This window comes from Drosophila bipectinata, chromosome 3R, assembly GCF_030179905.1.
Source record: "Drosophila bipectinata strain 14024-0381.07 chromosome 3R, DbipHiC1v2, whole genome shotgun sequence".
Lineage (NCBI taxonomy): Eukaryota > Metazoa > Arthropoda > Insecta > Diptera > Drosophilidae > Drosophila > Drosophila bipectinata.
In genome coordinates, this window is record NC_091739.1 from 24,956,805 (window position 1) to 24,983,838 (window position 27,034).

The 27,034-nt window shown below is 43.8% G+C and overlaps 9 protein-coding genes across 16 annotated transcripts in view; 4 read left to right on the top strand and 5 right to left on the bottom strand.

Annotated features, from left to right (window-relative positions):
* The window catches only part of mld (molting defective), a 33,748-nt gene extending 25,402 nt beyond the window's left edge, over window positions 1-8,346 (top strand). For 3 of the 5 annotated variants that reach the window (XM_017236329.3, XM_017236326.3, XM_017236327.3), the window contains exons 3-7: window positions 1,112-5,033; window positions 5,098-5,163; window positions 5,227-5,937; window positions 6,967-7,107; window positions 7,873-8,346. In XM_017236329.3, coding sequence (XP_017091818.2) covers window positions 1,112-5,033; window positions 5,098-5,163; window positions 5,227-5,937; window positions 6,967-7,107; window positions 7,873-8,129 — 5,097 coding nt within the window. In that variant the 3' untranslated portion in view covers window positions 8,130-8,346. The remainder of the gene's footprint in view (window positions 1-1,111; window positions 5,034-5,097; window positions 5,164-5,226; window positions 5,938-6,966; window positions 7,108-7,872) is intronic. The other 2 variants (XM_017236330.3, XM_017236331.3) reach the window with 2 other exon arrangements.
* A 414-nt stretch (window positions 8,347-8,760) lies between these two features.
* Window positions 8,761-10,208, bottom strand: Syx18 (syntaxin 18). Its single transcript, XM_017236333.3, has 2 exons — window positions 9,127-10,208; window positions 8,761-9,066 (listed from the first exon to the last, which is right to left on the bottom strand). Exons 1-2 carry the CDS (start codon window positions 10,126-10,128, stop codon window positions 8,878-8,880), a joined length of 1,191 nt encoding a protein of 396 aa, XP_017091822.2. The 5' UTR covers window positions 10,129-10,208; the 3' UTR covers window positions 8,761-8,877.
* Window positions 10,209-10,444: 236 nt separating this feature from the next.
* Window positions 10,445-11,896, top strand: LOC108121838 (uncharacterized protein CG1161). The gene is made up of 5 exons (XM_017236136.3): window positions 10,445-10,608; window positions 10,685-10,881; window positions 10,973-11,081; window positions 11,145-11,270; window positions 11,591-11,896. Exons 1-5 carry the CDS (start codon window positions 10,540-10,542, stop codon window positions 11,744-11,746), a joined length of 657 nt encoding a protein of 218 aa, XP_017091625.2. The 5' UTR covers window positions 10,445-10,539; the 3' UTR covers window positions 11,747-11,896.
* An 82-nt stretch (window positions 11,897-11,978) lies between these two features.
* Window positions 11,979-13,101, bottom strand: Prosbeta7 (proteasome subunit beta type-4). The gene is made up of 3 exons (XM_017236149.3): window positions 12,858-13,101; window positions 12,297-12,798; window positions 11,979-12,236 (listed from the first exon to the last, which is right to left on the bottom strand). Exons 1-3 carry the CDS (start codon window positions 13,007-13,009, stop codon window positions 12,084-12,086), a joined length of 807 nt encoding a protein of 268 aa, XP_017091638.2. The 5' UTR covers window positions 13,010-13,101; the 3' UTR covers window positions 11,979-12,083.
* Window positions 13,102-14,604: 1,503 nt separating this feature from the next.
* mRpS18A (mitochondrial ribosomal protein S18A) lies at window positions 14,605-15,338 on the bottom strand. Its single transcript, XM_017236595.3, has 2 exons — window positions 15,149-15,338; window positions 14,605-15,070 (listed from the first exon to the last, which is right to left on the bottom strand). The coding sequence occupies exons 1-2, from the start codon at window positions 15,258-15,260 to the stop codon at window positions 14,700-14,702; spliced, it is 483 nt and encodes a 160-aa protein (XP_017092084.2). The 5' UTR covers window positions 15,261-15,338; the 3' UTR covers window positions 14,605-14,699.
* A 143-nt stretch (window positions 15,339-15,481) lies between these two features.
* On the top strand, window positions 15,482-16,121 carry LOC108122100 (protein KRTCAP2 homolog). Its single transcript, XM_017236596.3, has 2 exons — window positions 15,482-15,580; window positions 15,637-16,121. The coding sequence occupies exons 1-2, from the start codon at window positions 15,577-15,579 to the stop codon at window positions 16,053-16,055; spliced, it is 423 nt and encodes a 140-aa protein (XP_017092085.2). The 5' UTR covers window positions 15,482-15,576; the 3' UTR covers window positions 16,056-16,121.
* LOC108122098 (uncharacterized) lies at window positions 15,789-17,328 on the bottom strand. The gene is made up of 4 exons (XM_017236594.3): window positions 17,097-17,328; window positions 16,649-17,032; window positions 16,326-16,595; window positions 15,789-16,259 (listed from the first exon to the last, which is right to left on the bottom strand). Exons 1-4 carry the CDS (start codon window positions 17,241-17,243, stop codon window positions 16,143-16,145), a joined length of 918 nt encoding a protein of 305 aa, XP_017092083.2. The 5' UTR covers window positions 17,244-17,328; the 3' UTR covers window positions 15,789-16,142.
* Window positions 17,329-17,390: 62 nt separating this feature from the next.
* Window positions 17,391-22,790, top strand: kra (basic leucine zipper and W2 domain-containing protein kra). Of its 4 annotated transcripts, none has more exons than XM_070280877.1 (9): window positions 17,993-18,149; window positions 18,504-18,586; window positions 19,274-19,522; window positions 19,587-19,687; window positions 20,129-20,267; window positions 20,537-20,702; window positions 20,960-21,203; window positions 21,268-21,610; window positions 22,358-22,790. In XM_070280877.1, exons 3-9 carry the CDS (start codon window positions 19,285-19,287, stop codon window positions 22,393-22,395), a joined length of 1,269 nt encoding a protein of 422 aa, XP_070136978.1. In that variant the 5' UTR covers window positions 17,993-18,149; window positions 18,504-18,586; window positions 19,274-19,284; the 3' UTR covers window positions 22,396-22,790. The 4 variants fall into 4 exon arrangements, with proteins under 4 accessions (XP_017092082.1, XP_070136978.1, XP_017092081.1 ...); XM_017236592.3 differs by having other exon boundaries at window positions 17,994-18,246; XM_017236593.3 differs by lacking the exons at window positions 17,993-18,149; window positions 18,504-18,586 and adding an exon at window positions 17,391-17,526.
* Window positions 22,791-23,940: 1,150 nt separating this feature from the next.
* On the bottom strand, window positions 23,941-27,011 carry Vha26 (V-type proton ATPase subunit Vha26). The gene is made up of 5 exons (XM_017236730.3): window positions 26,922-27,011; window positions 26,719-26,824; window positions 25,849-26,061; window positions 25,456-25,782; window positions 23,941-25,392 (listed from the first exon to the last, which is right to left on the bottom strand). Exons 2-5 carry the CDS (start codon window positions 26,749-26,751, stop codon window positions 25,285-25,287), a joined length of 681 nt encoding a protein of 226 aa, XP_017092219.1. The 5' UTR covers window positions 26,752-26,824; window positions 26,922-27,011; the 3' UTR covers window positions 23,941-25,284.
* Window positions 27,012-27,034: the final 23 nt, after the last annotated feature.

Genomic DNA, 27,034 nt, shown 5'->3' on the forward strand with positions numbered 1-27,034 from the left:
CACAACCACCAGAGAGCAGCATCGTATCTCGTATCTTGGACTTCAAGCACATGGCCAGCCCAGTCCCAGCTATATGGGGTTTTTCGCAGCTTATCGATTGCTTCTTTTGAAATTGTATTGTATCTGAATGAGACACACTCTCTGCTTTCCCTTTGCTGATTTCTTTCTTTTTCTTTTGTTTTTCCCTCTTTTTTTGGGGTCTTTCTTTTTAAGATCTTGAACTTGTTAATTGAGTTTTTGGTTTTCTGTGTGGCGGGCTAAAGCAATTTTTCGAGTATAATGGAAGTGTACTCTTCCCATGATAATAATTCAGATCGCATGTATGTATATTTTTAAAAATATCAACCAGGATCTAAACTTATAATTGAATCTCTGTTTTAATGAAATCGCTCATTTGGAAAACAAAGGCATATTATTTGCTCCAAATCACCGCAGAAAACGAAGGTGTTGCTCAGCCGGCCCCTGATCTCCAATCCGATCCAATCCGATCACCATCCGCTCGCCGCCACCTGCGTGTGCAGACTTGGAATTCCGAGACTAACAATCAGTTTCTATCCATAAACCATTCACTCATTAATAACTTGCACTGCGGTGCTGGCTTTGACTTTCCATTCGCCGGCCAGGGCTTGGGCTTGGTTGGGCTTGGCCTTACCAGCTCTTTTTTAACCTCCGTTTTTTAACCTTTTCAATGTCAATTAATAAAATCTAAATTCGGCCACCGAACCACAAAACGAAAGCGGTATCGGGCAGTTCACTTTTTAAGGCATTGCCATTGAATTCCAGATATAGTACCTTTACAATTTTATTATCTAATTCCACCTTTCACTGTTTTTTTTTTTTTTTCTTCCAAAATATTTGATTGGCATGCCAGTCAGGTAGTCCCCTCTATTGATGATCTATTGGCCAAAGTTAATGTCATTTTGGCAATTAAATGCTTAGCTATGTATATGGGGACTGAGTGGGTGAGGGTATTACAAATAGAGGAATTAATTCGGTGAGCTTTAAGCTTGGGGATTAAGAGAAGGGATTACTTTAAGAGCCATTGTTATCCGGCTGCTCATTAAAATATAAAAGCTTACTTATTTATTTGTTTATTTCTCGGCCTTTGCAGATAAATCGCGATGATGGACTGCCGCAAGAAATCTGCCGCCAGTGCATGGCTCAGTTTCTGATGGTGGCCAAGTTCCGGCGGAAATGCGTACGGATGCAGCAGCGCCTGCAGGACTTTGCCCAGGAAATATCTGACCGTCAGGCGGCCAGGCAGGCCAAGCGAGAGCAGAAGCTCGAAAAGGAAAAGGAACGAGAACGAGAGAAGCAAAGGCAACGAGAAAGAGAAACGGAAGCGGAAACGGAATCGGAAGTAGAGCAAAAGGTGGCCGAGCCAGAGGTGGAGCTGCCAGTGACCGTTCCAGAGCGAAAGCGCCGCATAGTCTCCGAGTCGGAGACGGGCGAGAAGCCAGGAGCCATCGACAACGAAGGCGAGGATCTACCTCCGCCCAAGACCCGGCGGCTGCAGCTGCGCCTGCGTAAGCTACGCAGCGTCTCCACCGGCTCGGACGTGGAACGGCCCTCGTCGGCCACCATCGACGTCAGCAGTATGCCCTGGAAGACGAAGGCCGCCCGCAAGGAGATATCCGAGCTGTGGTCGGCCAGCCCCTGCACCACCGAACAGTCCCAGTCGCCGCCCAGCACCAGCTCCGACTCGGAAGCCCCCAGCACCCACAGCAGCGACCTGAGCGACTTGTCGGTAGGTCCTTGCCGTGGCTTCGATACCGACAACCATCCCACCTCCCCATCCATCTCATCCTCCGCCACCGGACAAACGATGTCCACCGGTTTTCTGGAGTTCCCCCGAACCGTGCCGGTCGAGTTGATGCCGCGTCGTGGCAGACGTCCGAGAAACGCCCCGGTCTACATGCCGGCCAAGAGGGCCCGGCGATCCTTCGCCAAGAAGATATCGATATCACCAGCCCAGGAGGTTGGAGCAGTTGCCGTAGAGAACACAAAGTCTGATGAAGTACAGGAAAGCCTGGCAATCGACAGCACTTGCAACGAAGTGCTCCAAGAATCATCTCAGAACCTCGTCCCGGATGACGAGAACCATCTGGAAGCTGAGATTCCAGAGATGCGCGAGGACGGTGTGGTCTCCAATGGTGTTCCCCCCAAGGAAGAGCTATCAGAATCAAATGAGTCTGAGGAGGAGAACCCCAACCCACTGCCAAAAGCTGAAGAAAGAGAAGAAGACGCTGGAATTAGCGTCGCTCCCGTGGTACAAAATGGCAATGAATCAGTTAACATAATCCCTGAATCGAGACTGTCGAATTTATCTGAAAATAGTACTGAAATTATTCCAAAGACGAGCCCCGAACCAGAATCAGAATCAGCCTCGACGGAGGAGCCGCTGCAATCCGAGGAGCTGACCTCCTCCACAGAATCGGCCGAGAAGGAGCCGAAATCCCCAGAGCAGCCGGAAATTATAGTCAGCATTCCGTTGAACGCTCTGAACGAGGACCTGCACCGCCGGCTCTGCACAGATCCGGAGACCGAGGAGGCGGATGGAGACGCCCAAAACCGCGAGACAGCCACCCCCAAGTCCGATGATGTCAACAACAATGCAAACGGTGAAAATTTTTGCCAGAGTGCTACAGCAGATAGCTTCAATTCTGCTGTGGCACTCCGAACCGACAACATTGAAGCAACCCCCCCGACAGGTGACACGGCAGCTGACGAGAATTTCCGAGCGGATGAAGTACCCCGGGCAGCCGAAACCCCTCCAGACATAGCCGAAGAAGATGATGAAGTGCAGCCGGTGCGGTCGGGCCACGCGCCCATGGACTTTATGGCCGAATTCACTAAGCACTGCGAGAACGGAGTGGAGCAACTGAAGGCCACCACTCCGGCCACATCGCCCACGCCCTCGGAACTGGAGCTGCCCCTCAACGATCTCGAAAGCAAGCAGCAACTGGAGGTGGAGATGAACGACGTGGAGAACACGCTGAATGGCATCCTCAACGAGATGCAGGACCAGCACATGTACACCCCGACCTGCTCCCACATCGACGAGTTTCTGACGCCCGCCGACTATGCCCCGCTCACCGAGCAGGAGCCCTCCGTCTCGCCACCCAACCCGGATCCCTTCAACCAGACCATGGAGGTGACCACGCCCACCAAAGCCCCCCAGGGTCAGAACGTAAACCCCTTCGATAATAGCAACTTCAGCAATGAACTGATCGGCTTCCAGAACGACATTCCTTGTTTTGAGAACATCGCGTCGTCACCGGAATCCGACCAGAGCTTGCACCTGGAGTTGACGCAGTTCTTGAAGGAGCTGCAGCCGTCGAAGGAGGAGGACTGCAAGGGGGAGGCCCAAGTGGAGATACAGGAGGTGGAAACCCAAATTCAGGTGGAGAATGTCGCTGAGAATCAGACCGAACCGGGTCAGATCCAAATCGAAGCTTGCGAGGACACGCAGATGGAGTCTCAGTCCCAAATGTTCGTCCAGACGCAGGTCTTCGAACAGAACTCGGCCGAGAATCAGTTCCAAATACAGGCCGAGGTGCCGGTTGAAGTCCCAGGCGAGCGGCCGCCACAAATCCAAACACAATCGATTCAGATCCTGCCACACATCCAGCCGCAAGTGCATCAGCAATTGCAGGTGCAGAAGCAGTCGCAGGACACGACTACGACCGTCACCTACGAACAGATCTATCAGCAGCACATTGTCCAGCAGACGGTGAAGCAGTCGTCCAACAAGGTGCAGCTTATCTCGCTGCCGGAGACGAGGCAGTGGCCGGCCCAGAAACCGCAACCGCAGCAGCAGCAGCAGCAACAGCTGCAGTGGTCGTCGGTGGGCGGGCTGGAGGCGGTGCGCAGTGCCCCCATGGAGAGTGTAGTGGCGGCGGCACCCACAACCACCACCTACTACATCAGCACAAGCGATCTGTATCCGCAGCAGCAGACCGAAACATACGCCATGCTGCAGCCCGCATCGCTGGACTCCAACGATAACTATATGCTGGAGCAGGTTAATCAGCAGCCACAGCAACAGCACCTCCACCAGCATATCCAGCGCATTCAGCACCAGCGCCCGCCGCAACAGATTCAGCCCCAGCGGCAGCAACGCCAGCCCATCATGATACTGATTCAGCCGCCGGATATTCAGCGCCCGGTGGCCTCGGCCAGCAATCCCCAGCAGGCGCCGTTGCACATCTACGGTGCTCCCTCAATCCGCAACGAGATGCAGCATCTGCAGCACGTCCAGCGCCAACGCTTGCAGCAGCAACAGCAGCAGCACCATCAGCAGCAGCAGCTGCAGCAACAGCGCCAGCAGCAACTGCAACAGCAGCAGCAGCAGCAACAGAAGCAGCTGCAAACCCGACTGATTAGAAGCCATCCGGTTGTGGGAATGCCGGGAGCCGCTTCCATCTCAACCAAAGTAACGCCCATGCCGGCCACCACGCCGGGCGGCCGGGCGTTGACACTCAAGTGCCGGTTCTGCCAGAACGGGCCGAGGTTCTCCAACAGCCTGGAGTACAGTCGGCACATCATCGACTTGCATCCGGCCGTGGCGCCCTTCAACTGCCCGCACTGCCCGCTGGCCTTCGCCGGGCGGAATAAGCGCTCCCAGCACATTCTCGACCACCATGTGGTCCAGCAGTATCAGTGCGGTCAGTGTTCGCAGGTGTTTCCCGCCCAGCGTGCGCTCGATGTCCACATTCAGCGGTTCCACATCTCGTCAAAGGCCACCACCGAGGGTGCTGCGAACGAGGGTGTTCGTGTGGAGGAGGTGCAGCTTCAGATAGCCAACGAACAGCAGCAGCAGCACGCCCAGCAGTTGCAGCAACAAAAGCTCCAACAGCAGCAACGTGAGGAGCGAATGCAGCTTTTGCAGCAACAGCAACTGCAGCAGCAGCAGCTGCAACACCAGCAACAGCACCTGCAGCAGCAACTGGAGCAGCAGCTCGAGCAGCAGCAGGAACAACAGCCACAGCAGCAGGCGATGTCGCAGCAACCGCAGTCACCGCATCCTTCGAGTAAGCTCAGTCCCTTAATCGTTCTGGTCTGAAACTAAACACGATTCTTATTTTTTTTCCACAGCCATGGATGTGCCGGCGAGCACGACCACGCCACGGAAGATACTCTGCTGTCCGGACTGCGAGGATTGTAAGTTTCCGGGGGAGGGTTTCCTGTCATTCGAGCCACCACTAAAATCATGTGACTTTGCAGGCACTTCTGGCCACAGCCACTTCGAGGAGCTGACAAATCTGCAAGCGCCACCCACTGTTCCCACCCCGCCCTCGACCATCGTTTCGGCCGCCTCCCCGCAGCCCATGATGAGCATGCCGCACATAACAATGCCCTCGCCGGAGCAGTCGGAGCCCGATTCGACCACAACGCTGCGCCAGTTTCGTAAGCGGGGAGTGATTGTGGGACCACATGGGCCGCTGCACTTAGCCACGCCTGTGGCATCACCGTCAGCATCGCCCTCGTCGTCGCCCTCGTCCTCCACTGTGGACGTGGCGCCCCCCGCCTCGCCGGCACCGCCTCAGTCGCCGGCCACGCCCAGCCCATTGCCGGCGAACGAGCTGCGAGCGACCCAGCAGTGTCAGTACTGCGAGGAGCGTTTCACCAACGACGCGAATCTGAAGAAGCACCACCAGCTGGCCCACGGCTCCACCACCACGATGCCCTTCGTGTGTGGCATCTGCAAGCGGGGCTATCGAATGCGCACGGCTCTCCACCGGCACATGGAGTCGCACGACGTCGAGGGCCGGCCGTACGAGTGCAACCTGTGCAAGGTGCGCTTCCCACGTCCCTCCCAGCTAACGCTGCACAAGATTACCGTCCACCTGCTGACCAAGCCGCACACCTGCGACGAGTGCGGCAAGCAATTTGGTACGGAGAGCGCCCTGAAGACGCACGTTAAGTTTCACGGTGGTAAGTTTGGGGCACTGACCGAGCACGCATGCGTGGATGCGGTGGCCTACTAAAGGGGTTTCTGGGCTTTCCATTAACCCACAACGTTCGAAGCGTTCTTTTATTAACGAGTTTCATGTCATCCACATTGCTAATACCTTTACTAATATCGTATTGATTGATTAACTAGTATTATCGAGCTCAAGTGCTGAAGTCCAATTAGTTATGGGCTTCAGAGGTATCAGTAACCCTTCAACTAATCCTAGAAAATTGTTATCGTTTTATGGTCGTGTTCGGACCTGGAGTATGGCTGTGTGTGCTCCAAAGGTACAAATACTAGATTTCAGGAAATCTAAATCGATTATTGCATTTGCTTCCAATAGCTTGAATTAACTGCCGTTCTGCCTACTTACTCACGCAACATTCGGATACTAACTAATCACTAACTAATACTTCGTCTTGAATAACCAAAAATTCTCAAAAATAATAACATACAACGGGATAGTTTACACGAGCTGAACTTGTGAGTCGTTAATTAGGGGTATTTAGGATTAACAATTAGATTTTCATTACCATTTAATCGACTGACCTCATCACCCCCAGAGTAATCATTTCGTAATTTAAGCGTATAAGCCTTTCGTAAACAAATGAAAACTTAATGCCGATGCCGATCGCGTACTAACAACCCTTGTACTCGTACTCGTGTGTATGATTTCAAATTCCATGTAAGAATATTTGAAAACTTCGCACATCTATATGTACGTATAATACTACTTTGTAGCTTTGGCCATATTTTCCTTCTATATAGTTTTGCATTTCCATTCTCTTCCACTTCTATGTATGCTAAAAAGCTAGTAATTTTAAAACCCGGCACCGCCGCCTACAATATTCATTTATGTGCGTTTGCAATCTTTGTGGCTACACTACTTCAGGACAGTCCACCATCGAACCATAGCGTGCGTGGACTGCTGAATTGATGATGACACCACCTCTCTCTCTCTATATTCCCAAATATGTACATAGATACACAAAGGCCAATTTCTTTTACAGAGCTCGGTTACCAGTGCGACGAATGCGATAAATCGTTTGAATATCTCAGAGAATTGCGAAAACACCGACGCACCCACACTAAGCAGTTTTACAAATGCGATATATGCCCCCGCGATTTCATGCATTTTCAGAGTTTTCGCGGTAAAGTCTCCTCCCGTCTTTAATCGGTGTTGCCAACCCCCCCCCCTCGAATATCAAATTAAATTTTTTTTATCACAAAACAACCTTATAATTTATTCCTGAAACTTTGACTCCGAAAAATCATTTGTAGTCGTCACCGAAAGTCTGCTTATCTAATTGGGTTAACCTTGACTGTTGCTGTTCCCGATTTGCCACTAAAATATATAGCCTTATTGAAATAGATGATTTACATTTGAAAACCCCACACAAGGGACTTTTGTAAATAAAGCACAAATTGTAATATTACCTGGAAAACCCTTCCGGGCTCTGCCCAAATCATTTATTTCTTTTGCTTTTTTTTTTTCAATGAATATTTTGCAGTCTTAGTTGAAATGCCTATTATGTAAACATGGTTACTCTTCAACTAAAAAATGATTAATGGGAAAAAGGCCTAACCATAATTACATAATTTATCAAGAGAGAGTCTTGTAAGAAAAGCTTTTAATTTAAACCTAAAAAAAACTGACAACTTGCTTGCCTTAGATGTCACTATAAATGATCTTGAAAATAGAATTTGATTTGATCCCCGAACGTTGGCAGCACCCCCCATTATTGGTAATAGTTTAAAGGCTGTCTCAGCCTCATGTAAATATAGATTAGGCTGCTTAACTACCTGGTGCCTGTTTTTTTGCATGGCATACAATTAGTTGCACATCATGCTTTTGAAACCCAACATGTTTGTTTAGTTTTTTTCAACAAAAATATTTGTTTTTTTACTTTCTTCAGCTCACATGAACACCCATTTGCCGTTTGGCGTGTTTCTTAACGATGATGCCACAGCCTCAAAGTCCACTAACAATAACAACAATAGAGGCATTAAGCAAGGTACACCAACCGATAATCTGGAGAATCCATCCACACCGATAGAGGAGACACCGTTGACGCCGATGAGCTGCAACGGCGGCAACGGATACCCCAGCATCGATGAATACCCCGGCTCAGTCGAGAGCTGTGCTCTGGAGTCGATCGCCCCGACGCCATAACCCATGGGGCAATCTTATTATTTAGTTTACAATACTTTAGTTCTTAGAAATTATCCAGAACCACCAGCCCGCCTAGTAACAATGGCGCCTTCCTACACTTTTGCTACTTTGGATGGCAATTATCTTCCATTTGTCCAATTGAAGTAAAAAAAAAAATCCAAAAAAAAGAACCAGCAGACTGCATTGAATGCAATCCAATATTGCACTTAACAATTTAGCTAGTAAGCCACGAGTACACTCCCTCAAAAACAAAAACACAAAATTTAAGACTAGTTAGTAAGCTAGTTAGAATTTAAAACTTTCATGCAATGAATACACACCAACCGAAATGTTAGCTTTAGGCCAAATACACGCAGACATATTTCATTTTCGTTCCCACACACTACGATTAATATTGTTTCGAAAAAGCAATTGATCAAAAAAAACACGAACAGAATAGGTTTTCTTTAGTTAGTTGGTAAAAGCGTAGACTTAAACGGAGGTCCCAACACCACTTAAACTCTTAGTTTTTAGTTCTTAGGATCGTATTACAGACTTTTGAATTACTACACACAACTGAGACTTGAATACCCAGCTCAAAAGATCTTAGTTCAAATCTACTTTACGACTTTTCATTGGGTTTTAATCAGAATAAACCGTGTTATTAATTTCTTTTTATTTATAAATAATGTAATAAACAATTTATGCGAACAAACGATAACAAAAGTGTTTTCTATCCGCTTCCTATAAGGGGGTCTAAAAATGGGGCCTAGTCATAGTACCAGTCAAGGAAGAGCAGCGAGAAGGACATGACCAGCAGGAAGAACAGAGACCACACTCTCAGTCCGGCGTTTCGTTGAGTGGCCTGGCGGATCTGCTCATTGGCGTCCTTCACGTTCTCTGTGCTGCCAATCACGGCGCTTTCGATGCGTTCGATGCTGTGTTGCTGCAATGCAAGCTAGGAAGGGAAATAGGGTTTAAAAAATGGTCCAGAAAGGGTGCATTTTAGCATTCTAACCTTTTCTGTAAATATATCCTGAAGCTGTGCAATGTCCACCACGTTTTTTTCGATCTGATCCACTTCCTCGGAGACCCCCTGCAGAAAATTGTAGATATGCACGTTTTCCTCCTCGAAAAGTTGAATGTCATCGGCACTGAGCGGATCCTCGTCGTCCGCCTCCTGCTGCGCCGTCTTCTGGATATCATCATCGAGTGCCACCTTCGCCGAGGAGTCGCTCAGACCACTTTGGTTAAGTTTGCTCCGCTTTCGTACTCGCGCCTTGTGCTGAGTGGCACTCTGTGGTATATTCTTCTCCGCCGAATGCCCGTCCGCCTCCTCTTCATCTCCATCATCCCACTCGCCCCAGCTATCGTTGTTCCAGTCGTTGTCCGCCGCCTCATCTTCAAGTCCGTTTGAAGAAGGTTCCATAGATTCTTGCTCGTCCTGGGATGTGAGACGTCTGCCCAGCTTACCGGTCGCAGGTCGCGCTGGTATTTTCTTTTTGTTCGCCGCTAACTTAAGCAGCTTGTAGGTTTCCAGCTCATGCTGCACTCGGTACTTCTTCTGATCCAAATAAATCTGCTCCACGCTGTGCAAATAGCTGACCAGCAGATCCAAAACTGCGTCGATATGCTGCCGCTCCTGGGGCTTCCGCTTGGCCGCCTTCCAATCGGTGCGCATCTTGGCCAGGTGCTGCGTATAGAAAGTTACGAACTTCTCCGACTCCCGGTCGATCAGATCCCGTTGAGCGTCTGTCATGTGAGTGGCGCTCTTCAGGTGCTGTCCTATGCGCATGTAGGCGGTCCTGTTCTCGATCAGCACATTGCGTAGGGTAGTTATTTTGTTACACACATCCTTCGCTTGCTTGGCGAAGTCATCTCTTGGACCAGTCGTCGTTGTTTTAGTAGCCATCGCAGCAGAAGTGGTTTTGGGCTTAGCGGCCGATGCAGCGGCCAGTTCAGTCTTGCGCTGCAGGCGCACCGTCATCACGCTCGCCTTAAACTGCTGCGTGATGTCCATTTTGTGTCCTAGGTCTTATTTACAAATATTTAACTTTTAAATCCACATCATCGGTCCAGTCAAGTGTGACCGTCCTGCCGAGAACCGCCTATCCCTATCGATATTGAAAGGTATCGGTAATCGATCGATTGGAAATAGTATTTATTTTTTTAGTAAAAAAGCGACTTTAATTCAATTTTAATAAAACATATTTAACCTTTTTAGGTTGAAGTTATCTTTAAAATGTAATATATTCTTTTTTTTTTACCAAAACTTTGAAATACCCGCCCAGTGTTCCATTTTCACTTTGTTCCCTTAGCCTTAGTCACAAAGTTCCAGTATTAAGCTACGGTCTTACTGAAAATTTGCAAACGCAATATTTTCTCCAAACAATCAGCAAGAAAAGTGAAAATTGAAATTAAAGAAAAATTAATGGCACACAAGCGTCTGTTTATCTACGCTGTGCTACTGGCGATATGTTATTTGGTTGGCGTGACATGGGTGAGCCCGCTAATTAGGTGGATCACATGATTCGGTCATTAAATGTTTATCCCACTGTTCCATGACACCAACAAAGGCTGAAACTGCATCACAAACATTGCCAGGCGGCAGCAGCAACCATAATGCCAGTGCCCCAGTCGCAGCAACTGCAGGGCCCGCCCCCAAAGCGGGGAGCCCCACCCCAACAGCTGCTGCACTCCCGAAGGCCAACCCGCCTACGCCCGGCCAGAGTTCTTCCAATTCCAGCACCACTGCAGCTCCGACGACAGATTGGTAAATATGATTAGGATAAGAAGGGCTATGCTTTGAAAGGAACATATTTGGCTCTCTATTGTATATTTACAAACCACATCTACCTTTTCAGTGTCTGCGCTGGAGCTCTGCTACCTCGCTTGGATGCCAATGGCAAGGAGCTGCCCATATGTGCAGAGTGCAAGTGCTCTCATCTGGCAAGGAATACGACTTTAATAAAGGTTCTTATTACAAGATATTTAAGCGTAAAAAATGATTAATTCCATCTGCAATTTTGCCTGCAGGTCGTGGTCATCATTGTGATTTGGATCATCTCCATTTTAGTGATATACATGCTCTTCCTGATGTGCCTGGACCCGTTGCTGAATAAGCGAGTAAAGGCCAACTATCAGGAGCACACCAACGAAGATGTACATAGAAAAAGTTCTAGATACGCTGGCATTCAGTATAGCCTTCTAGTTACGGCCCAGGGCGATGATAATGAAGATGAAGATTTGAATGCCGATGTGGCGCAACTAGTTGGCAATAAAGAAGCACCACACTTTTAAAAGACTTACAATTTCCATAACTCCTTTTGTTTCATTTTGTGTTTTTTGTTTCCGATTTTATATCGTTATTAGTTTCTAACCCCCTCCTCACATAGAGACACCACCACTAACCACAGAATTCAGTTTTGAGAAACCTACTACCATCAACTAATCTCAAATTTATCCACTCCTCTCCCAACCAGGACGAGCCGACGCCACCACTGCCTTCCGCTAACAACCAGGAGCTAAGCGCCAGAGCTAATGTCCTGAATCGTGTCGGTCACCAGCAGGACAAGTGGAAGCGGCAGGTGCGCGAGCAGAGACGTCACATCTACGACAGACACACTATGCTAAACTAAATGATGATTTAACTTTCCGGCGAATGGGAAACGCATGGGCGACTTAAGACACATTTTCCAAGCAGCAATCCACTAGTGAACTCATATTTTTGAACAAAATGAATGTATGTTTAGCCACAATTGTTTTAAATAAATCATTTATCCCAAATATTTAATTAATCAAAGACGACCATATGTTTATCAGAAGTTCAGTCCCTAAAACTGCCACCCATTAGAAATTAACAAAATTAAATTTACATTTTTTTGTTTAGTCACATTTATTTTAAATAATCATGTAACCAAATTACTTGAGTGACTTTAATTCATACAAAAACCGCATAGATCTAGTTGTCCTTATTTAATATCCCTTGATGGTGGAGGCAAATTTCCAGTTCTCATCAACCTTGTATGGGCCTTCCACAACGGTACCGCTGGCGGTGCTAACGCCGACTGTGTACTTCGAGGTGTTACGGGTGTCTCGGTAGTACAATACCTCCATGCATTTTCGGATCTTTAAAAAATATATAATTTTTTCAATAATTTCTAATAAAAGTTGATGGAAATAGCTTACCAATGTAGTAGCCTCCTCGGCAGTAAACTCCCTATTTGCGGGCTTGCGCTCGCGTACCAAGGGAATAGCCAAGTGGCGTGCAAAACCGGTGGCCACGACATAATCTTCGTAGAATCGTCCACGCAAGTCGACGTTGGCCAATAAGGGCTGTCCCTCTTCATTGACTCCTCCAACAACCACATCGATGAACAAGGGATTCATACGGGTACGACGATTGTAAAGCACTCTGGTCAACCACATAGCCAGCTCCTTGGGCTTCATCTCAATGTCGTCTGCGCTACATTGATCAGCGATCATCTTCTGGTCGATGGTGCGCTTGATAGACTGGATATCGGCAAAGTCATCTCCACCTCCCAGCAGGATCTTTTCGTTAATCTTAAAGACACGATCAATGCTCTGGTAGCGAGACAGGGATCCATAGGAAACCATTGTATCGGCTGCAATCATGACGCCGCCATCAAAGCGAATGCCCAAAACTGAGGATCCTGTGGTGATTCTGGCACTGAAATGGATAAATTAGAAGTTAATTCAAAAATCACTGATATATTTGGAATACTTTACGTGTTGCGCTGCGTTCCATACGGACCGGCGGGGGTCAGTTCGCGAGGCAGATTTTGGATTGGCTGCTGGCCGCCAGTGAAGTGGTAGAACTGGCCGGGGGTGGGTCCATTTTGCCACAGTGGCTGAGCCAGACCATTATAATTGTTCAGCATGTTTTTATAATTTTTTTTACAAGAATGCGGAATGAAATCTTTAAATGTTTTTCGCTAGTGGAGAATGACGGGCACAAAACTTAAAGTAGGGATGGCGAAAATATTTATTTGTATCGAAACATCGATATAAAAACATCGATTTGTATCTAAATGTTATTGGGTCACACTTCAAGTTTAAAAAACATTTGTTTGTTAAAAAAAAATTAAACCCCGATTAAAGCTCTATATTTGTTAAAATTATTATGGGTAGATTCTATTTAAAAAATATTTTTTAGATTATTTGTCCATTTTTGTGATGGGATCCCTTGAAAATGGGGTTTTCCCCTATAGGGTCCACGGTAATGCCTATATCTTCCCCAATTCTTATCCGATTCTCAAGCGGAGTACCTTAAACGATTTCTGGATCGATTCGCCATCATTCTGCATAAAAATCCTGAGACAAAATATTTTTCATATTTTTTGTCCATTTTTCGCGATGAGATCCCTTGAAAAAAGGGTTTTCCCCTATAGGGTCCACGGTAATGCCTATATCTTCCCCAATTCTTATCCGATTCTCAAGCGGAGTACCTTAAACGATTTCTGGATCGATTCGCCACCATTCTGCATCAAAATCCTGAGACAAAATATTTTTCAGATTTTTTGTCCATTTTTCGTGATGAGATCCCTTGAAAATGGGGTTTTCCCCTATAGGGTCCACGGTAATGCCTATATCTTCCCCAATTCTTATCCGATTCTCAAGCGGAGTACCTTAAACGATTTCTGGATCGATTCGCCACCATTCTGCATCAAAACCCTGAGACAAAATATTTTTCAGATTTTTTGTCCATTTTTCGTGATGAGATCCCTTGAAAATGGGGTTTTCCCCTATAGGGTCCACGGTAATGTCTATATCTTCCCCAATTCTTATCTGATTCTCTAGCGGAGTACCTTAAACGATTTCTGGATCGATTCGCCACCATTCTGCATCAAAATCCTGAGACAAAATATTTTTCAGATTTTTTGTCCATTTTTCGTGATGAGATCCCTTGAAAATGGGGTTTTCCCCCATAGGGTCCACTGTAATGCCTATATCTTCCCCAATTCTTATCTGATTCTCTAGCGGAGTACCTTAAACGATTTCTGGATCGATTTACCACCATTCTGCATCAAAATCCTGAGACAAAATATTTTTCATATTTTTTGTCCATTTTTCGTGATGAGATCCCTTGAAAATGGGGTTTTCCCCCATAGGGTCCACTGTAATGCCTATATCTTCCCCAATTCTTATCTGATTCTCTAGCGGAGTACCTTAAACGATTTCTGGATCGATTCGCCACCATTCTGCATCAAAATCCTGAGACAAAATATTTTTCAGATTTTTTGTCCATTTTTCGTGATGAGATCCCTTGAAAATGGGGTTTTCTCCTATAGGGTCCACGGTAATGTCTATATCTTCCCCAATTCTCATCCGATTCTCAAGCAGAGTACCTTAAACGATTTCTGGATCGATTCGCCACCATTAAAAAAAGAAAATTAATAAAAGAAGCCATTGACTCAATAATTTGGAGGTTTTTGGATAAACAAATTTGAAAGAAACTAATGAAAGACAAGCTTCATTGTACAAAAAGCTCGAAAAAGAGGATTACATTTTTAAAGCCCCATAGTTGTTTCTGGGTAACAAACATTACATTTATTGCTCCTTTAAAACTAGTTAATATTTAATTGTCGACTCCAGGAAGTACTTGTTAAACTTGCGCCAGCCAAAGCGTTTCTTGGGATCCTTCTTACTCCACGAAGGCGCCAGATTCGGCATCAGTCCCGCCTTTTGAGCCATCGTTACCAAGGTTCCCATTTTTTTCTGCTGACGATGACACAGTCCAGTTATCCGCCGGGGCAGCATGCAGCCATCGGAGCGGACGTACTGCGACAGGATGAGGACGTCCGTGTGTTTTATATCAAGACCCAAGGTACACTCCGGGCAGAATGTGGTTTGGCAGGCTGACTTTAGCATTTTCTCTGCACGTGGAGAGTCAACGTTAATGCCTTCAAAGATCCGCACGTTGTTTTCCTCTTTCTCCTGGACTACGGAGAATAATAAACAAAGATTGCTCGGTCAAGATTCTTTCCTGGGTAAGGTTATGAAACAGTCAAACTACTCACTTTCTTTTATCAACCTGGGAGTTGTGCTAGCTATGTTGCGGGTTTGTAATAATGTGTGCCGCATAGAGGAAGCTACTTTGAAAAGAGCAGACATGATGGCAGATCCTTTCATTTACAATTTATGCCCAAAAAATATTCACACCGGAGCCGGAGTGCAATGTTATTGGTCTTATTGTCAGCGTTGCCACACCTAGGCTAGGGCTGTCCAAATATATCGAAATCCCAAATATTTTATTGAATAATAAAATAAAAAGGAAAATAAATAAATATTTTTTATAAAAACTGAAATTTTTAGGTTAGTAAGTTTAACTCAAATTTAAATATTCATCATTTATTAATTCTTCAGACTACAAAAAAGCAAGATTTCGAAACTAACTACCTGGCAACACTAGTTACACGTACAACAAAGACGCCGGCTGTGAAAAAATATGGGTGAGAATTTTTTGTTAGAATTCTGTAAACACAATGCTGATTTTTAACCTTCTCAGGCGCGTCCACAAACAGCAAAAGCCCCCTGGTGTCATCCATTATCTCCGGACTCCTAAGTCTGGTTATTTTCGCTTCCCTCCGTTTCTGCGCTGACTGGTTCAATGGCAGCCAATTGAATGTTTTGCTGGGCGGATACCTTTTCTCATGGCTGTTCATCTTGAGCCTCACCTGCGTATCCAACGCCGAAATGGTTATATTTGGCCAGGACTTCCAGGCCAAGCTGGTACCCGAAATCCTGTTCTGCTTGTCACTCACAGTAGCTGCTGCAGGAATCGTTCACAGAGTATGCGCTACAACCAGTATTCTCTTTTCCCTGGTCGGACTCTATTTTCTAAACCGTATTTCCACGAAACACTACTCCAATGTGGTGGCTCCTGTTGATGCACCGGCCCGCAAAGGGGGAAAGAAATTTAAATAAGGACCCATATTCTCTGACACGCTTTATGTGCTATCTTAAACATTCGAATAAATACATTAATAAATAGTATTAAAAAATAAAATATCACTAGGCGGTAGTGTCGTTTCCCGGCTCCGAAACCGCCTCGGTTCCAGCCTCGGACATAGATTCGTTAGCTGTCTCCGTTAGGTAGCCGATAATGTTGTGCTCAATAAAGCGAACCAACTGAAATCAAATAACATAATGTAATAGGTAAGAGTTTAGGCGGAGATGGACATTTGTGATACTAACCATAAGTCCCTCCCTGCTCTTAAGTTGCTTGTATTTTTCATCCAGCCTATCTTTTAGCGTCCTAAACCAGTCGCAGAACTCCGATGCACCAGGAGGCAAATCAAAGCCCCTGTAACCAGCCGTCTTTAATCCCTGATTAGACGAATTAAGGACTGCCGATGCCAGAGTTAAGGAAAATACCCTAACGAGGATATAGGTTTTGCGCAGTGACCACTCCTTGAGAATCGCATCCTGACCGATTAGCTGAATCATTTCCCATGCTTCGTAAAGCTACAAAAGGGGTTAAATTAGTAGGATTCACAAACAAAATATTATAAACTTACATTGCGATAGATGTTCAGAATAATAGTTGAGTTGGAAAGGTCGGCCAGAATACCTCGCAATAGGCAAAGCGAAATCATCTTCCCCGTATCGCTAGACACGAGAATGTGTGGAATAACCTCCAGTAAGTACAGGAAGCAATATTCGTGTTCGACACTGACCAGCTTAATATTGTGCAGGATCTCCACTGTGGCATAATGTATCATAGTGGGTTTCAGAGTATCGGAGTAGTTAAAAATTCCATTTAGAAGTTCCAGTCGTTGGTGGAATGGTCGCCTTTGCCCGTCTTCCGTCAACAAGAACAAAAGAATGGAAGCCGAATAAAGTGAAACTACTTCTTCCAAGCTCAGTTCTTCATTAAGCATTTTTAGAAAGCCATCATTCAGCTAAAAATAAAGAAAAAGCCAATAAAATAATCGTATTTAAAAAAAAAAAATTAGATTTGTTTACCTTGTCAACATCTTGAGTTTTTTGAGCCTCCACGCAAAAGCTCCACCGCTGCAGCGGATGGAGGCTCAATAACACTTTGGACAATTGTTCAAAATTCAAATCAGGTGCATTAAAATCATCTAAATCGGAGGTTTTCGTATCCAACATTTTGTCAACAACCGGGTTTAGTGTGGCCACTGGCCACCAAGGATGTGCCTCTTCGCTTTTCCAACACTTAAAAACGAGCACGGCGACGTTGCCAGAGTTTGATACAATAGTATAATCGATATTTTTCGGAAAACATCGATATTTCGATATAAATGTATACGTTTGGCCATCTCTAACTCTATCTGTTACAAAAAAATTTCGGCCGAGTGAAAACGTCGAGGAAGCCAACAGCTACAGAAAAGCAACTTCTATTCGCAGCAAAACAGATTTTTTTGTTTTAATCGTAAGTACTACCTTTTCTTTATTATATTCCCATAAGTAGATTTAAACGCTAATGCGTAAATTTCGAGCGTGGGCCTCGCCATTTTGCACTTTTGAGAGGTTTCTTTGTCATCGCCATTGTTGGAAACGAAAAGGTTATGTACGGACTGTGTGCGTACGTTGGCGAGGTTAGTCATCAAGAAATCGTCACATTAAGGGAAAAATAAAGCGATGGCTGGCCTGCGGGTCTTTGTCCGACTGTACCATGCACATTATTCAATAAGAGCCCCAGAAATATGCACACTTTGGACCCCACTGCTGATTCCCGTTACCCCGTCCCCCGCGACCCGCTCCCCTACCTTTCTTCGCCCCATCGCCGCGACTTTGTCGCTTCAAAATGGCGCCGAACCACATGTCTCGCTTCGGCTCGTTATTCGGGCCTTCGGGTGTCACTTCATCGCCATTCGCCTTTTCGAATTTCATTTAACAAAGTGGTGCGCGCATACCAAACAACAAACAGCAAACGGAAAATACATAGTAACAATACCTAGTAACCGCTGGTGATAGCTGTTAAAAATAGAATTCCGGACATAGTCTGAATTCAAAGCAAGCAAAATTGTCGACGTTGATATTAAAGATAAAAACGTAAATTCCGTTCAAAAAATATTCTTCGGTTTTCTCTCTCCGCCTTAGTTGTTGAGTGTGTGTGTGCGTGCGTGTCAATTTTACAGTGCAAAAGCTCGTAAGCAAGCAAGAAGAAGACGATTGCGAAGCCCGTAGAACGGAAAAAATAATCTCCCTGCCTTGATCCGTGTCTGTGTGTGTGTGTGTGCTTTAGCGGCACACTGGTATTAGTCGGTTGCTGCTCGTCGAGGTTAAATAAAATTACATATTTTTAAACACGTTCGCATACGCACGCAGTTAAAAGCAACAGGCGCTCACGTACACACACACACAACCTCAGACACTCCCGGTCTCACACATTAACACTTTCTGTAGAACATCCACCTTCGACTTTTGACGAGGACACGCGGAAACGGAAGCGGCAAACAGGGCCAGACTTATTTCCGTTAAGTGAAAGTGTAAGTTTAATCCTCTTGGTCTAGTGCTAGTGCTAATCGAACGGCAGTGCCCTTGTACTTGTCTTTTTCGCCCCCTACTGCCGTTTCTTTGGGGGCAACTGGACAATTTCCCCCAGTCGCAGACTTACACATCGACGCAGACAAAGGCCGCGCTCATGTATGTGAGTGTGTGCGTTATGTACAATGACCTCGTTTCCCTGCCGCAGCTTTACCTTATCTACAGAAGTAACAACGTCAAAAATTTCACTTTATTTCTTTGTCGATTTCTTGCTGTGGCCGTTTCTTTTCGTTGGTGTGGTGGCGTGCGTGGGGGAAATATGCTTTCTCGGCTAATCCCTCCTCGCCTCTACATTCCACATTCTTGTTCTTAACCCCTCTTCGACGCCCCTGATGACTATAGCTTTGCTTTTCATTCGTTCTTTCGATTATCAAACTGTAAAAGATTGTGTGTCAGCGTCTTCGTGTGAGTGTGAGAGCCCGAAGAGAGGGCCGAAAGCACATGTACGTGCACACTTTTAGGTTAGATTCGCTCTTCAAAAATAATTTTTTTACTTTTGAAATACTAGAAAGCTTGTAACAAATCTGAAATACATTTGATCTACTGACCTTGCTTATTAAGTCGAACAGTGCTGCTCGCATCGACAAATAGAAACTAATATCTGTTGAATTTGTTTTTTTCATTTTTAGCAATTTATTGTATGAGTCAAAAAACTGAAAGACCAGTGCTATCGGGTCAACGCATCAAGACCAGAAAAAGAGATGAAAGAGAAAAATATGACCCAACGGGATTCCGTGATGCGGTCATTGCTGGGCTTGAAAAAACTGAAGGCGACTTGGAACAAATCTCTAAATTTCTAGACAGCGCGGGCAACAAGCTCGACTATCGTCGTTACGGTGAAGTTCTCTTTGATATATTGATTGCGGGTGGTCTATTAGGTAAGTTTTTACACCCGATACTCCTAAGATAACCTTATCCTAATTGGGTATATTTTAATTACAGTGCCTGGCGGTTCCATATCTCAGGATGGCGAAAAGCCGCGCACAAGTTACTGCATCTTCGATGCTCCCGAGAGCATGGAGGCCATGCGCAACCATGAGCAGGTTTGTTTTTTATAAGAATTTTGTATATTTAAGAACCTGCATATTATTAGAACTGGTTGTAAAGTTCAAAAAGATAATCAGTGTCGAAAATATGCAATAGGAAACGACACATTTACTTGTCTTTGGTTTGTTCTCAATCCTAACAGTCTGAAGATTTCTTCTGTGTCAACATTTTATACAAAAATTATATATTTAAGGCAGGAAAGGGCAGTACCACCTGCATATTATTAGAACTGGTTGTAAAGTTCAAAAAGACAATCAGTGTCGAAAATATGCAAAAGGAAACGACACATTTACTTGTCTTTGGTTTGTTCTCCATCCTAACAGTCTGAAGATTTCTTATGTGTCGACACTTGGCTATCAAAGCTTATAGATTTAAAATCAACCACTAGTTCTAGCAAATAATTAACCGGTTTTGTCTTTGTTCCCCCCTTTTTTCAGGTATTTGTCAAGCTCATCAGACGGTACAAGTACCTTGAGAAAATGTTCGAAGAAGAGATGGGTAAAGTTCTATTATTCGTAAAGGGCTTTACCCCAAGTGAACGCATCAAGCTTGCGCGTATGACTGCGCTCTGGTTAGGTAAGTTCTCGATATTTCTGGAATAGGAAGACTGCTTTATATAGTCGCCCCCAGACAGCTAATCAATAAGGTTAAGCCTAAAAAACACTTGTTTGACTGGCGGCTGAGGGGGCAAAAAAAAAGTTACTCTTGGTATACTGACTCTTGGATGACTAATAACCACATCCAAAAGCCACGAGCCCAAGGACAAATGGCTTTAATTTCATCAAATTTTGTACAAACTATTCGGGTGTATAACTAAGATATTTATTTGATATTTTATTTTTTAGTTAACGGGTCTGTACCACCAAATGTATTACTGGTACTGAACAACGAGCATCTGATCAAGGATGGCATTGCACTAGAGTTTCTACTAGAGCTGTTCCAGACGTTCAAGCAAGAGAAGGGCATTGCATATCTGATTCAGGCGCTTAAGAAGGGTGGACTGGAAAGCAAGTAAGTTCCTTTATACCTTTTTAGATTTAGTTCTGGAATATTTCAGGAAGATGATTCAATCATTTAGTTGTGCATCTTTAATTAATATTCCTAGATAACGAATTCTCGTCGGAGTATTACCTATTTCGCAAATGGACAGTAGCTTCATTTGGGTGTTGATTTTATTTCGTACAATAATAATATTTAAAATAAAAATTTGTAAAAAATTAAAACCAGGTTACTAAAGTTTTGAATTGTAATTTTTTTGTAATTTATAGACTAATGGACTTTTTCCCACCAAACAAACGTACTGAGGAATATTTTAAACAAGTTTTTGTTGACAAGGAACTCAATGAGATCATCAAGCTGCACAAGGCTCAAGCTAGCCAGGAGGCTAAGCGCGAGCTGCAGCAGGCTCTCATCGATGATATCAACGATGAGAAGGCCCACAATGAGATAACCGCTGACATTAAGGAATTCTCCCAACGCAACAACATTCCCGATCACGAGATAATTACTATTGTAAGTAACCAGAAAAGTCAATAATCCTTCCAGACATATATAATTTTTCTGTAATTATCTTTAGATTTGGTCCACCATTATGTCATTGGGCGAATGGAACAAGAAGGAAGAGCTTGTCACCGATCAGGCCGTTCGCCATTTGAAGCCTTACTGCGCTCTGTTGCAGGCTTTTGCCTCCACCGATCGTTCGGAATTGGCGCTGATCGTTAAGGTTCAGGAATTCTGTTATGAGAACATGAACTTTATGAAGGCCTTCCAGAAGATAATCTTATTGTTCTATAAGACCGAGGTTCTGTCCGAGGAGATTATCTTGCGCTGGTACAAGGAGCTCCACTCCAACAAGGGAAAAATGCATTTCCTCGAACAAATGCGCAAGTTTGTCGAGTGGCTCCAGTCAGCTGAAGAAGGTTAGTACGCCAATCCTTTTAAATATTACCAGAATAATAATGATGAGTGCAATTTTTGAGAATGGTCTTGTCCCGGATGGCACTTTCATTGTACAAAATTGCAAGAGCATTTGGGTTTTTTGCTTGCCTCGTTACCTTGTTGTCTCGGCAACGCAGGCCAATGAAAACCTGGACATTTGTCCATTTATGATTTACTTGAAGAGGCATGCTTCTTACCAAGCTTTTAAAGTGCCTATTTGGGCACAATTTTAAAGGGTTCATGTACAGTATGCTAGAGCATTTGGGTGATAGGGTGTTCATGTAGCCTATTTCTATGGCTATCCTTGGCCAATCATCACTTGGACAGCTGCCTTGCTAAGATCCTTGATCCATTTCGGCACTAGTTCTTTAAACAAGCTGCAAATGCTTTAATTTGCAGTCAAATAGGAACAGGTGCTATAGCATTTGGGTGATAGGGTGTTCATGTAGCCTTTTCTATGGCTATCCTTGGCCAATCATCACTTGGACAGCTGCACAGCTATGGTCCTTTAAACAGGGCACTAATCCTTTAATTAAGCTGCAAAAGTTGTAATTTGCAGTGGGATAGGATAAGGTGCTAGAGCATTTGGGTGATAGGGTGTTCATGTAGCCTATTCCATGGCTATCTTTGGCCAATCATCACTTGGACAGCTTCATTGCTCCGATCGCTTTGGAGTTTTAAAGAAAAGAATAAATGTATTAACCTTAATTTTGTTTGTTTGCTTCCAGAATCCGAATCTGAGGACGAACAGAAGAATGGCGAATAAAAATGTGGCTATTAACAATGGCTGAAAGAACAAAACAAACGGCGCCGCCCCAACATACCCCCAGACCCCATCCTCTTGGTATTTGGACCCATCCATCACCTGCAACAGCCAGTCGAACTTTTAAAACCACCACCCCTATGAATAACGTCATTTTGAGAAACTCAACCTATATATAACGATTCAGAAATTCACCAATAAAGGAGAGAGATTTAAACCGTCAAGTTAGAAATTGAAAGTTGATGTCCTTATTGTCCGATCTTATTATTCAATTTATCTGTGCCCGTATCTGGACCCACATTCGCTTCCCGCGTTGGTGGCAATATCCCAAACGAACATTTACCGGATAAAAATTTGTTAATAAAGGTTTAACTTTTTAGAAGTATCTAAAAATACAATGCTCGAAATGAATAAAATATTTTGGGAAAATCCAGCACACTGCAATAAATTTTAGGATCGACTGCCAATCGATTTGTTAATTGGAAGTCATTCGAGTGGAAATCGTTTAGGAAGTGACGCTTCATGTCAATAAAAAGAAAAGGGCAGTGGCCCGGCCCGTTTGTACGTTCGCATTATTCATTTACAAATTATCCCCACTTATGCATATAACAAAAAAAACGTAAAAGTAATATTCATCCTCAAATTGTAAGCCATGCGAAGAAAGGAGCGACACTGACGAATATAGTAGTCTTTGGAACAAAATTTGAGAGATTAATATTTACTGGCATGCTGACCTTTTTTCATCGCAATATATTTGCACGAAGCCGATGAAATTATGGAGTATAAGTAGCATGAAGTACATATATATGTGTATACAAACACTAAATAAAATAAAAATTTCAAAACAAAAGTTGCATTTGAATATTTTGGCTATTTTTTGCAGGGCGGGAAGCTAATATTAGCTTGTTCATTTTTTAGAGCTTTTTTAAAGGAAGATTTTGAAGACCATAGAGAGAATGAAATTATAAAGTTTATCATATCATCCGATGTGTCATCAAAAGCTCATGCCACATATGTACATACATATGTGTGCCCGCAGGTATAAATTGAAAAATTTTTTGATTTTTTTTCAACATTCAAAATACATGCTTTTGATGGCAAGCTTAATGGAAGACGAATAGTATTTTTATAAGAGTGTGGATACTTGTTGAATCTACAAAGCTTTTGATAAGTTATTCCGATTTTAAGATAAAGAAATGCTTTTGAATCGAAACTTAAGTGAAGAGAACTTTGTTAGGGAAGACAAAATAACTACTTTGTTTTGAAGCTAAGATTGGTTTGGCCAACATCTTAGTAAGAAATACAAACGGGATTATCTTTCAGGATAATCATAGATTATTGGACGTATTTATTTTTCATAAATCATATATGTGTGTTAAAAAGCATCCGATCAAAAGATCTCACAGGCTCATGGTCCAATTGTGTGATAAATATTTTCTCTTTTCTAAATACGCCTAATAATACCGAAGTTAATCTTACCAGAATCGTCAATTGCTGAACCTTAATAAATCATTTCTAATTTCTTTATTAAAAAAATAAATTTAGGTATTTAGTTTTTGGAAATACTGTTTTTATTCAACATAAATTTTGTTTAAAAGTAATTTTTCTTGCATTTCGTATTTCATGTAATGTATATAGTACTCGATGTTATATAATAACGCATATGCTATTTTTGTATTTGTTTGCTAAATTTGTAATTATTAGTTATTCATATTTGAACAATTTACTTGGTAACGGTTAGAAAATGAGCTTGAAGAATACACTATGAACATTGGCGAACATTCAAATACAAGGTTCAAAATAGTTGTAGTTCTTTATGAATTTAGTTTTGCTTGAATCCAGATGATATGATGGTGCAGCATAGACAGGAAGCGGGGACAGCGCCATAAATTGTGTCATTCTAATTTCCTTTTTTTTTATATATATAAGTATATTTTTTTTATATAAGTTTTAATTACGACTTTTATGATGTGGAAGTTAAACTAATTGTAGGATCAACAAGTTTAGCTACTTGGCCGGCTTGGCAATACTTCAATGTCATGATATAAGATGCGAAATGCGAAAAATGTTGCGTGCTTTCCCTTAAACTGTGTATTCTTTTTCAACAACAGACTATGTTTATGATGATGGCCTTTTAAAAGTGTGCCGGTGACAACTGTACAGGCTCCCATTGCCCTCGACGCAGCGAAATAAAATACAAGTTCATTTCGGTGATCCCGAGGACAATAATGCTGATGGGTAGCTAGCACAGGCTGTCAGCGGCACTGCTGCCTCGCCTCTCCTACTTAGCTGCACCTAATAATTGCAAACATAAACGACACAGATATTAAAAAAATTCAACAAAGACTACAGGGGACAGAAAATAATTTACAAAACCAACGTAAAAGAGGTGCAAAAGTTAAAATACAAAAATAAAAACTTGGACAGGAATGTATGCAAAAATTTTAAGTGTATGTATACAACAAAAAGCACATGCCTCTGGACCTGCAGTTCAGAAATATGCACGCATGTAAAACGAACAAACTTTAACAAACTCGAATAATTCTTTTTTATGCTCCTAGGATCTTGTCCTCTAATTTATATAGTACGTATTGGCATACTCACATATATACGGACGTATATATGTGTTTTGTGTGAGGGTACCATATATAACTGTTGCAAATGTTCCTCAGTGTTTTATCAGTTTCACTATACAAAGACAACGGCAAAAGTATTTTGAAAACGAATATATAATCCTATCTTTCTCCCGAATGCCAAAGGATGAGTTTACTTTGTTTTTGGGTTCATTATTAAGTGGGTGGAGCTGTTGTAATTAACTTGGAACTGTTCCTGCTAAATGGATGTTGATGCCGGATCAGATCAGATTTTTTGTAGGTTTTTGCACTTAAGAATTTAGTCGGTGAATTTACGGTTGACGTTACGGCCGAACAGGGCGTTACGGATCTCGGGCACCAGCTGCTGGGAGATCAGCTCTAACCTGGACTCCAGAGTGTTGGGCACCTAAAACCACATCAATAAGTTAATACATTTTTGGTTGCAGAATGATTATGAGGCGCTACGAACCTTGATGCGTCCGTTCAGGGCCAGCAATTCAACACCACCGCAAGTGTCAGCAGAGAGATAGTCTTTCTCATCGATGACCAAATCGACGTTTTGCCTCATGTCCTTCTTGTACTGCTCCACGGCTGCGGGCAGGACATCTCGCACCAGCGGGACATCGACCTCGCGGCAGCGCAGGATCACCTTGGGTTCCATCACCTGGAACAGGCCTTGGACGATGAGCTTGGTCAGAACCGTCTTGTATTCAGACTGGTTCTTTGTGACCTCGCCGAGACGCTTACGGGCATCCTCCAGCACGCTGCTCACATGGTCCTCACGCACTTTCAGGACCTTTTTTTTCGATCATTATAAAGGTATGAGTAGGAGTAACTCTAAGAAGGGGAATGCTGCACTCACCTTCAGACGAGCCTGGTTGAGCATGTTGGACGACTGGATTTTCTTCTGGAGTTCCACCTGCTTCTCCTTCTTCTCGTAGTACTCCATGATCTTGAGACGCTGCTGCTGGACGAGGCGGCCTTTCTCGATGTTGAACTCCTCCTCAGCCTTGGCGTCGATCTCCTCGGCTTTTTCATTGGCCTCCTGCTCAATGAACGCCATCATGTGTTTGATCTGAAAGGAAAATAGCCAATCCCGGTTAGAACTAATACTTTCAGTGACCTTGGATTTGCCTTAATAAATGGTGGTTCTAAAAAAGGACTAAGCTTAGGGTTTCATATTTTCAGAAATATTTTTCCTGCAATAGTACCTTTATCCATCACATGATAGGGCATTCAGCTTTTAAAAAAAGTTCAATCTTTTAGCCATTATTTATTTTCATTAGAGTTTTGATAACGTAAGGTCGTGTGACAGAGTGCGAGTGCGAGTGTGGCGGCACAACTCTAGTCGTCTCGCTCAGACGCATAGGCCCCCATTGCGGGGGCCGTGTCACATGACCAAATTGAAATTTTTACTCGCTTTTTACGAAGAGTATTTGTACAAATATCTTAACAGTTTCCCTGTTACCGAACACCATTGACTCCCATTCTAGGACAATAATCGTTTTTCAGGAATAGTCAATCTAGTCAGACAAATGTTAGCCAATAAGATTGGAGGGGGAACATTCACATGACTGACTATTGTGGATCCCATGACTGCGCCATCTTTTATAAAAATTAAAAAGTCTTTGGTCCTGTCGCCTGTTTGTGCACCATTTTTGGCATATTGATAATCATTTTGCGCTTTTATAGGGGGTTTAAGGTAGTTCATCCAATTCCCACTCCCTTTTACCTGTTTCTGTACATCAGCATCGCTCAATGCCATCTTGACGGATTTTTTCACTCGCACAAAACCAAAAGAAAATCAATGTTCCGAAGAAATCCACGTACAACCGTGCCTGCAAAAGTCACAATTTTAATGTAAGCAATGAAATCCGTGTTTTTCTAGTTGGAAATCGTGGTGCAACACGAGGAAAATGAAAAACGATATATTACTTTGCCTTCTGCCCGACGTCTGAAAATTTTCACTGCAAATCGATCATATGATTTCAGGTGAAGAGTGACCGCATCCCTGCTGGACGGAAAATGTGTATTTGTTAAATGGGTGT